Source organism: Epinephelus moara, chromosome 17 (assembly GCF_006386435.1).
Source record: "Epinephelus moara isolate mb chromosome 17, YSFRI_EMoa_1.0, whole genome shotgun sequence".
In the NCBI taxonomy this organism is placed as follows: domain Eukaryota; kingdom Metazoa; phylum Chordata; class Actinopteri; order Perciformes; family Serranidae; genus Epinephelus; species Epinephelus moara.
Window position 1 is genome coordinate 32,533,764 of NC_065522.1, and position 10,770 is coordinate 32,544,533.

The 10,770-nt window shown below is 43.2% G+C and overlaps 1 protein-coding gene across 1 annotated transcript in view; it reads right to left on the reverse strand.

Moving 5' to 3' along the window:
• cnga1b (cyclic nucleotide gated channel subunit alpha 1b) overlaps nt 1–4,502 on the reverse strand; it is a 13,107-nt gene extending 8,605 nt beyond the window's left edge. The window contains exons 1-5 of the mRNA XM_050066710.1: nt 4,393–4,502; nt 2,579–2,644; nt 2,247–2,300; nt 2,015–2,129; nt 1,736–1,833 (exon numbers count right to left, since the gene is read on the reverse strand). Of these exons, the coding sequence (XP_049922667.1) occupies nt 1,736–1,833; nt 2,015–2,129; nt 2,247–2,300; nt 2,579–2,644; nt 4,393–4,502 (443 nt within the window). The remainder of the gene's footprint in view (nt 1–1,735; nt 1,834–2,014; nt 2,130–2,246; nt 2,301–2,578; nt 2,645–4,392) is intronic.
• Between the last annotated feature and the right edge of the window lie 6,268 nt (nt 4,503–10,770).

Here is a 10,770-nt window from a genome sequence, read left to right on the forward strand (position 1 = left end):
TGTGGGGACCCAAACCTGGTACACCACTGACACTGTGGGGACCAAACCTGGTACACCACTGACACTGTGGGGGCCATACCTGGTACACCACTGACACTGTGGGGACCAAACCTGGTAATCCAGTGACACTGTGGGGACCCAAACCTGGTACACCACTGACACTGTGGGGACCCAAACCTGGTACACCACTGACACTGTGGGGACCCAAACCTGGTAAACCACTGACACTGTGGGGACCCAAACCTGGTACACCACTGACACTGTGGGGACCAAACCTGGTACACCACTGACACTGTGGGGGCCATACCTGGTACACCACTGACACTGTGGGGACCAAACCTGGTAATCCAGTGACACTGTGGGGACCCAAACCTGGTACACCACTGACACTGTGGGGACCAAGTCTGGTAATCCACTGACACTGTGGGGACCAAACCTGGTACACCACTGACACTGTGGGGATCCAAACTGGTTGAACTATAGACTGTATATAAAGATGGACACCATGACAGCTTCCCAAAAGTGAAGCTAAAACATCTGGATCGCCCCCTGGTGGCTAAATGCAGTATAGGTCATAAACCACGCCCCCTTTATGTTAGTGAGTGGGTTGTTTGAGGTAGGTCTTATCACTCTGGTGTTTGTTCAAGTGTTCACACCTCTGAGGAGTTTGGTTTTAATTAGTTATTTGACATCATGACTGACGGCTGTGTGTGCCAATCGGTGCGCTCAAGATCAATGGCGCAGCTCACGATTTGTTGGATGAGTGTATGGGCAGGAACTCAACACTGCAGAGACTGTAAATATTATGGGGACAGAATTTGCGGCACACTGACAATGACAGGACAGCAATTGGTAGCTTATTGACCTTGTGGGGATGAAACACTGACATTCTGGGGACCAAACCTGGTGGTCTATTGACATTCTAGGGAACCAGAACATGGTAGACTGCAGACATTAGGGGGACCACAACTTGCCACATGTTGGCAATGTGGGGACAAAAGACTTTGTAACGCACTGACATTGTTGGGACTCAAAACTTGTAAACACTGATAATGGGTGGACCCAAACCTTGTGGACCACTGACATTGTAAGGACCAAAACTGGCACCTGCTGAATTCATGGGGTTTCAAAACTGGTCACCTATTTACACTGAAGGAACCTGAACCTGGCAGACTGATGGCTCATTGACATTTTGGGGACAAAAAACAACAACAACAAAACCTGGCGGGCCACTGACATTGCTGGGATGCAAACCTGGTAGACCACTGCTATTAGGGGGAGGAACCCAAACCTGGTTGAACATTGACCTATTCTAGTGACCCGAACATGGTAGGACATGTACATTATGTGGGCCAAAACTTAAAGCTCAATGACACTGTGAGGACCACAATTGATGGCTCAATGACATTATTGGGACAAAAGACTTGATAGCCCACTGACATTGTTTGGACCCAAACTTCGAGAACCACCGACATTATGGGGACCAAAACTGGTCGCCCATTGACATTGCAGGGAGAAAAGACTTAAGAGTTTACTGGCACCAAGGGAACCGAATTCTGGCAGCCAGGAGACGTTGCTGGGACTCAAACCTGGTTGCATACTGACATTGTTGGGACCATGCCATGACAGCACACTCAATCTGTTAACTTTAACTTTGTGTTGCTAATTTCTGGAGTTAAGGTTAGATTTCGGTTCAGGTTAGGTTAGAGACTGAATGTAGAGTGTGATGTGTTACCTGGCTATGATCAGGGTCCAGTTATACATTACAGGGATGGTGATAACAGCCAGCCAGTGGTAGTAGTTGTTACTGGCCGGATCAAACACTGTGATCTCCTTCGGACTGGAAACAAGAAATAAATCATGATTATTATTTACAGCATGAATCGTGATAATAATGATGGAGGCACATTTTAGTGTCCAGACTAAGGTTAATCTCAAGAATTATAAAAAGAAAGTCTGTAATATATTTTTCTGATTCATATATGATAAACCAAACTTACGGCTCCTCTTTGGCCTTCTCCTTCTCTTTCTCCTTCTCCTTCTCTTTCTCCTTTTCTTTCTCCTTTTCCTTCTCCTCTTTCTTCTTCTGCTTTTTCTCCTTCCTCTCCTTTTTCTCCTGCTTCTCCTTCCTGGGAGAAAAGAACACAGACACATGAAGGAAAACTGAATTTCACGTGATCACAAATTAAAACTTAAAGAGAGATGATTGTGTTTCATTCACAGGTGAGGATTAAAGGAGAACTCACTCCTTCTTCTCTTTTTTCTCTTTTTTCTCTTTCTTCTTTTTCTTCTTTTCCTCACTGGAAGACAACAGGAAACGCATCACACAGTTTACATGTGTGTAACTGTCTGTATGTTCATCATATATCATATAGAGACAGATCCATCCTGACGTCTGTACTCGGATACTTCTGTCTGTGAGACAGAAGTCTTTCAGCTGATGAATGTTACATGATGTGGCTGGTGTGTGTGTGTTACACTTTGTGTGTGTGTGTGTGTGTGTGTATGTATGTGTGTGTGTGTGTGTGTATGTGTGTATGTGTGTGTGTGTGTGTGTGTGTGTGTGTGTGTGTCTTACTCTTCTTCGTTGTTGTTGCTGTTATTGACATTGAACAGAACTCCTGGTCCGGCTCTTTGATTGGCTCTGAAACAAAGAATCAGACGACAGGACGATTTAACTGATGACACTCACTCAACTGTTTCAAGTAGACCTCAAGAACATCCTCAAGGACCTTGGAACTGTATCAATGACTCCTGCAACTTCTCAAGGAACCATAAAACTTTCTCAAGGATCACTAGAACTTCCTAAAGGACCACAGAGCCACCTTATTGACCCCTCGAGCTTCCACAGGAACCCTTGGATAATTTAAAGGATCCATACAATCTAAAGAATGTCTTCAAGGACCCCTGAATCCTTTTAAAGGACATTAGAACACATTCAAGAATTCAAATAACAACCTCACAAACCCCTTTAACTTCCTCAAGGAACCCTGAAACCTCATAAAGAACCTCTCCAAGGAACCGTTGGATTCTTTAAAAGATCCCCAGAATCCAAAGAACCTCTTATTGAACTCCTGAATCCTTATAAAAGACCCTTAAACATGTTTAAGGGCTCATAAATCTCTTCGTGGATCTCTGGATCTTTTAAAGGAAGAATCCACAGCACTCCACCATGAACCCCCTAAACGCCCTTATAGAATCCTGAAACCTGATAAAGAACCTCTTCAAAGACCAATAAAATGTCCTGAAGTACTCCTAGATTCTCTTAAAGGACCCCTAGAACATATACAAGGGGGCCTTGATCCCTTTGCAGTTCCATGAATGAATTTAAAGAACCCAGAGAAACTTTTCAAAGACCCATACATCTTCCCGCCTTCAAACGACCAATAGAGTCCATAGAAACACCTTATGAACCCCATAAACCTCCTCAAAAACCCTGGAACCTCATAAAGAACCTCAAGGACCAATAAAACTTCCTCAAGACCCTTGGATCATTTTAAGGGACCCTTAGAACATGTTCAATGGGCCCTTAAATCTCTTCAAGGATTCCTGTATTGTTTAAAGAGCCAGTACAACCTTTCAAGAACCCATTACTTCCTGCCCCCACAGAGCCCCATCATGAACCCTTGAGACCTCCTAAAGGAACCACGAAGCCTTGAAAACTACAGGAACCATACAAATTCCTAAAGGACCACTGGATCCTTGAAAGGATGCCTAGAATCCCAAGAACCTTGTCATGGACTCCTGGGTCCTTCTAAGGACCCCTGGCATCCACAGAACCACTTAACAAACCCTCAAGGAACCCCAAGGCCTTGAAAACAAACTCTTAAAAGACCCATACAAATTCTTCAAGGACCACTGGATCCCTTAAAGGACCCATAGCATCCACAGAATCACTTTACAATTAACTTAAACCTCCTAAAGGAATCCTGAAGCCTTAATAAGGACCTCATCAAAGACCCAAAGACTTCCTCAAGGACCCCTGGATCCTTTTAAGGACCTCTAGAATCTGCTGAACAACTTAATGAACCGCTTAAACCTCTTAGAGGAAACCTGAAACCTCATAAATAACCCCTTTAAAGACCCATAAACTTCCTCAAGGACCCCTAGAACGTGCAGAACCATTTCACAAACACCTAAACCCTCCTTGAGGAACCCTGGAACCTCATTAAGAGCCTCTTGAAGGACCCACAGACTTCCTCCAGGACCCCTGGATCTTTTAAAGGACTCCTAGAATCTGCAGAACCACTTCACAAACATCTTAAACCTCCTTGAGGAACCCTGAAACCTCATTAAGAGCCTCTGGGATCCTTGAACTCTTCAGGATGAGTTTGAAGGACAAAACATCCAACAAGCTGCCAACAATCATTATTACTCATTACGAGCACTCACCTGTCCCCCTCTCTGACTTCACCTGGCTCCTCCTCCATGTCTTGTAGAACGATGGTGGGCGGAGTTATCCTGGAGATGGGGGATGGGACTGATGGAGCTACTTTGGCCATTGAGATATTGTTTCCTCTGACTTCCTGTTCACAGAGAAAAGTTATTGATATATGGGGATACGAGGGGAACAAGAAAAGTCCCAGATTAAGACTCCGATTGAGGATGATGTGGTTTATGGTTAAAAGTGTGTGGGGGGAGGGGAGAGGGGGTTTGTTGTACGTTTCTGCAAACCACGAATACGTGTGTGTTCATCTCTATCATATCAACATTTCTCAAGTGATGTAATATATGAGCTGACTTTGTCATCAGGAGGTGGAGGGGATGGTGGATGGTGTGACACCTGGGGACACACCTTGAGGGAATCTCTTCAAATTTGGGACAGAACGTCCACTTGGACTTAATTACAGATGAACTGATTAGATTTTGGTGGTCAGGGGCCAAAGGTCAAGGCCACTGTGACCTTGAGTCCACCTCATTCTCAGTCTCATGTCAAGAAGGCCTTAAGGGAATTTCCTCAAATTTGGCACAAATGTCCATTTGGATTCAAGGGTGAACTGAAAAGATATTGGTGGTCAAAGGTCACTGTGACCTGACAGAAACATGTAATTGGCCATGAATCAAGGATTCACACACTAGTAATGACAAAGTTTCACACAAATGTCTAATAAGAATAAAATAATGAAGTGTGACATTTTATATCTCAAAGTTCAAGGTTGCTGTAACCTTGCGCCTGTCTCATTCTTGTGACTGCGTTATCTCTTGAATACTTGGAGGGAATTTCTTCCAATTTGGCACAAATGTCAACTTGGATTCAAAAAACATGTTCTTGGCCATAACTGAAGAGTTCATTCACTAATTCTGACCAAACTTGACACAAATGTCTAGCAGGATAAAATAAAGAAGGTCAAAAGGTCAAAGGTCAGCTTGACTGTGACATCATCATGTTTTAACATCATATCTCTGGAACAGAAGGGGAGACATTTCATGTACATCATTGATTGGATGTCTCCACTGTGCTGCTTCTGTTTCTATTTAAATCTGCAAACGTTCAGATGCTAAGCTAACGGTTTCTTTTACCAATGACTGCTGATTGTCTCTGTCAGTCTGTTTGAACCATCGTGCAGCACTTTATTCTACAAACCCTTCATTTTAAATAACGTCTATCTGTTCAGAGGTCATTCTGCGCCTTAAAAGCCTCGTTCAAACATATCGATCAGTCGTCTCACACATCTGATCGGACCACATCAAACTTTTATAGCAGCAGATCATAAACTGTTCCACATGCTGATGATTGCTGTGGATATATTTTGCATAATAATTTCCCCCCTGCCCTCAGGCCTTTATCTCCTTACTCACCTGTCAGATGATAATCTGTCGCCCTTGGTTTCGTGGCCTAAATGCACCAACTGCCCCTCAGACTCATCGCCATGGAAACAGAGGAGTATCCCCCCCGACACAAACACAGTCACACGGCTGAACCCCTTAAATCCTTCAAAGTTTGGAGAGAAAAGAGGAGAGAGCGGAGGGATGGGAGAGGTGAAGGAGTGTTCGGAGCAGGAGCGTCTCGTCTGTCACCCTGACGAGGATAAAGAGATTAGAGGAGGATGATACTCTCTGTCTCACCTGCACTCAGGGATCCACCCTCATGTCCACTTCACCTGTCATCACGTAACGTCACATTTCACCCGCAGCGTTTGTTTGGAAAAGATCTGAAAGAGTTGACGGGGCAGAAAGTGAGTCACCATCATCCTGTGGAGGAGACGGAGACAAACATGACGCAGCATCAGTGACATGTTGAATAAAAGAACACACAGGAAGTGATGTTAGAGTACCAAAAGTAAAAGTACTCATGATGCAGAATAACACATTATGCTACTGTATTACTGATGTATTAATGTGTTCATCAGTTTAATGTTGCAACTGGTGGAGCTTATTTTAATCACGTTACAAACTGCTGGATAGATTCATCTGTAATTTTACATCATCATTTATCGTGTGGATCACAGTTACCATCTGACACAGTGGCAACAAAGCCTGGGAGAATTTTTAATTTTTTTTTAAGATTTTTTTTTGGGGCGTTTTGCCTTTAATGGGCAGGACAGTGTGAGAAATGGGAGAGAGAGAAAGAGTGGGGGGACGACATGCAGCAAAGGGTTGCAAGCCAGAGTTGAACTCACAACCGCTGCAGCGAGGCATCACCTCTGCACATGGGGCGCCGGCACTATCCACTACGCTACCGACACCCCGCCTGGGAGAACACTGATGTTGTGGGGTCCTAAACTTGTGGGGTCCTAAACATGGGAGAACACTGACACTGTGGGGTCCTAAACCTGGGAGAACACTGATGTTGTGGGTTCCTGAACCTGGGAGAACACTGACACTGTGGGGTTCTAAACCTGGTAGAACACTGACACTGTGGGGTCCTGAACCTGGGAGAACACTGACACTGTGGGGTCCTAAACCTGGGAGAACACTGACACTGTGGGGTCCTAAACCTGGTAAAACACTGACACTGTGGGGTCCTAAACCTGGTAAAACACTGACACTGTGGGGTCCTAAACCTGGGAGAACACTGACAGTGTGGGGTCCTAAACTTGTGGGATCCTAAAACTGGGAGAACACTGATGTTGTGGGGTCCTGAACCTGGGAGAACACTGACACTGTGGGGTCCTGAACCTGGGAGAACACTGACACTGTGGGGTCCTAAACCTGGTAGAACACTGACACTGTGGGGTCCTAAACCTGGGAGAACACTGACACTTGTGGGATCCTAAACCTGGGAGAACACTGACACTGTGGGGTCCTAAACTTGTGGGGTCCTAAACCTGATAGAACACTGACATTGTGGGGTTCTCAACCTGGGAGAACACTGATGTTGTGGGGTCCTAAACCTGGGGGGTCCGAAACCTGATAGAACACTGACGTTGTGGGGTCCTAAACTTGTGGGGTCCTAAACCTGATAGAACACTGACACCGTGGGGTCTTAAACCTGGTAGAACACTGACATTGTGGAGTCCTAAACTTGTGGGGTCCTAAACCTGGTAGAACAATGACGTTGTGGGGTCCTAAACCTGATAGAACACTGACATTGTGGAGTCCTAAACTTGTGGGGTCCTAAATCTGGTAGAACAATGACGTTGTGGGGTCCTCAACCTGGTAGAACACTAACATTGTGGAGTCCTAAACTCGTGGGGTCCTCAACCTGGTAGAACAATGACATTGTGGGGTCCTCAACCTGGTAGAACACGGACGTTGTGGGGTCCTAAACCTGGTAGAACAGTAACATTGTGGAGTCCTAAACTTGTGGGGTCCTCAACCTGGTAGAACAGTAACATTGTGGAGTCCTAAACTTGTGGGGTCCTCAACCTGGTAGAACAATGACATTGTGGGGTCCTCAACCTGGTAGAACACTGACGTTGTGGGGTCCTCAACCTGGTAGAACACTAACATAGGGGAGTCCTAAACTTGTGGGGTCCTCAACCTGGTAGAACACTAACATTGTGGAGTCCTAAACTTGTGGGGTCCTCAACCTGGTAGAACACTGACGTTGTGGGGTCCTAAACCTGGTAGAACAATGACATTGTGGGGTCCTCAACCTGGTAGAACACTGACGTTGTGGGGTCCTAAACCTGGTAGAACAGTAACATTGTGGAGTCCTAAACTTGGGGGGTCCTTGACCTGGGAGATTTAGAGATTTAGGTTTGGTTGAGGTTAGTCAGGTTTTAGAAACTGAATATAGTCAATGAAAGAGATGAAAAATCTATCAAATCAAAACACTGGTACCTTAAAATTGCTCTAATAGGATTAGTGACATTCCACATCTGGCAGCAGCTGAGCTTGTTGCAGGTATAAATCTCAGTCACATTATTATTAATATTTAATTTCATACGTATAACAATAATAGATATTAAATGTTATTCTGTACGGAGCTGGACCTGGGTAATGAATTCCACTCCCTCATGTTCTTTAACATGTTTGAATGACATTGAACTGAACTCTGAACCTTGAAATTCATATGTGTATAATATTAGAAGAAGAATGACCAACAATCCGAGCACAGCTCTGATCTGTGAGAACCTGTGAGACGAGGCAGCACAGAGGCTCTGGGGAAGAGTCACGAACATGCATTACAGGGACATCAGCGTTTGTAAATGAAGAGGGAGAGACGACGGAAATAACTGAGAGGGAGGAGGTGATGAAAAGTGAGGAGGGGCGGATTAACAACATCTGATCCTCCTGAGTCAGCAGTGTAACCCTAATAACACACACACACACACACACACACACACACACACACACACACACACACACACTAGTGTTCAACAGGCAGCTTTGATAGGCTTACTAGGAATTAGACCTCCGTCTGTGTGTGTGTGTGTGTGTGTGTGTGTGTGTATGTTAACATGCCATGATAACACTAAGAGTCTCAACATGCTCACAGCCACAATGCTACCATGCTAACATGCTAATACAGTGGCATCATCAAGGGGTGGTCCCTCTGAAGTGTGTAAACATGTTAGTGTGACTGAAATGACACCCCAATAATGTGACTCCTGCATGTCTACAGTCAATCAGACCCAAACAGTTTATCACAAACATCCAACACATAAAGGAACACTTCACCCAAACAGTTTATCACAAACATCCAACACATAAAGGAACACTTCACCCATCAGTTTATCACAAACATCAACTAAAGGAACACTTCACCCATCAGTTTATCACAAACATCAACACATAAAGGAACACTTCATCCTTCAGTTTATCACAAACATCCAACACATAAAGGAACACTTCATCCTTCAGTTTATCACAAACATCAAAACCTTAAGGAACAACTCAACCTTCAGTTTATCACAAACATCAACACATAAAGGAACACTTCACCCATCAGTTTATCACAAACATCAACACATAAAGAAACACTTCATCCTTCAGTTTATCACAAACATCCAACACATAAAGGAACACTTCATCCTTCACAGACAGTTGACAGATACATGCTTATCACTGGACAGGAAGGAGTAAAAACTCTGATATAAGTATTTATGAGTTTGTTTTTTTTCAGCAGCTTTAACAAAAAATAAAAGTTCCTCTTGTTGCTAGGAGCGGCAGCCTCCCCCAGCGTGCACTCTGATTGGCCCGCAGCCCGTCACCTCGGGCCAATCAGATGCCAGTGCGTCCGCCATGAGAATCCATAATCCCTCTTTTTTCCACCATCAGTAGCCCACTACCATTTATTATCAATACTACCATTTATTATCAATACAATGATTTGTATCAACCCTCTGTTGATTTAACCATGTTTCCTTCACACTGACTCTGATCAACATTCCATCTATAAACATGTTTGTTTCATCCTGTAACACAAACATGTTGTTGTCAATATAACCGTTAGATCAGAATAAACAATGATGCATGTTTTTGATGTGTAATTTCATCTGTGTTGTTTCTATCACCGACAGTCCGCTGATCCTTCACTGCAGGGGACTCGGTGCCGTTACCGGCTGGTGGCTGTAATGGCGGGGCTGTCGAGTTTCAAATAACGGACACACGCCGAGCTTCCGGTTTAGGCATGGCTGTTTTCTGCTTTACAAAATAAAACTTTTTTTTTTTTTTTTTTTTTCTGTTTTCTGCTTTACAAAATAAAACTTTTTTTTTTTTTTTTTTTTTTACAGATATGGAATCTATCACCTTTACTCGAGTAATTTTCTTGACATACGGTTTAAGATACTGTTCAGTCTTTTGTCTTCTTCTTTATAAAGCATAATGGATAGCGTACGTGCAGGACAGGAAAGAAACACACTGGTGGAAAAAAAGGCAGTATTTTTTTTTTTTAATTAAAAAAAAAAAAAATTATATACTGTATTAAATTAAATTTTTTCACTCTTTTTGTCATTAACACACAGGTTGGGAAAACACACACATGCACAATTCCTTCTTGCATGCCCCTATATTAAATAAAACACAGGATGTGACGAAGTTCCCTCAGAGACAGAAAACAGATGTTGAATCAAACAGTTTTCCATAAACATGAACATAAATACTCTATAACCTAATGTATATGTTCTTATGCAGTATATTCAGCACCCTGAGCAAGCTTCCACCCCGTTATAAATAAGTACTATCATTTACTTTTATATTTAATGCATTATTGCAAACAGGAGCTAATGAGTAAAAACATTTAAGAAAAAACTTATCTAACAATAATAATAATAATAATAATAATAATAATAATAAACAAACATTTAAGATGTTCATAATTTACATTTTGGCACTCTTATTTTTTTCTTATTTTTTGTACTGCACCTTAAATGGCATTTGTGG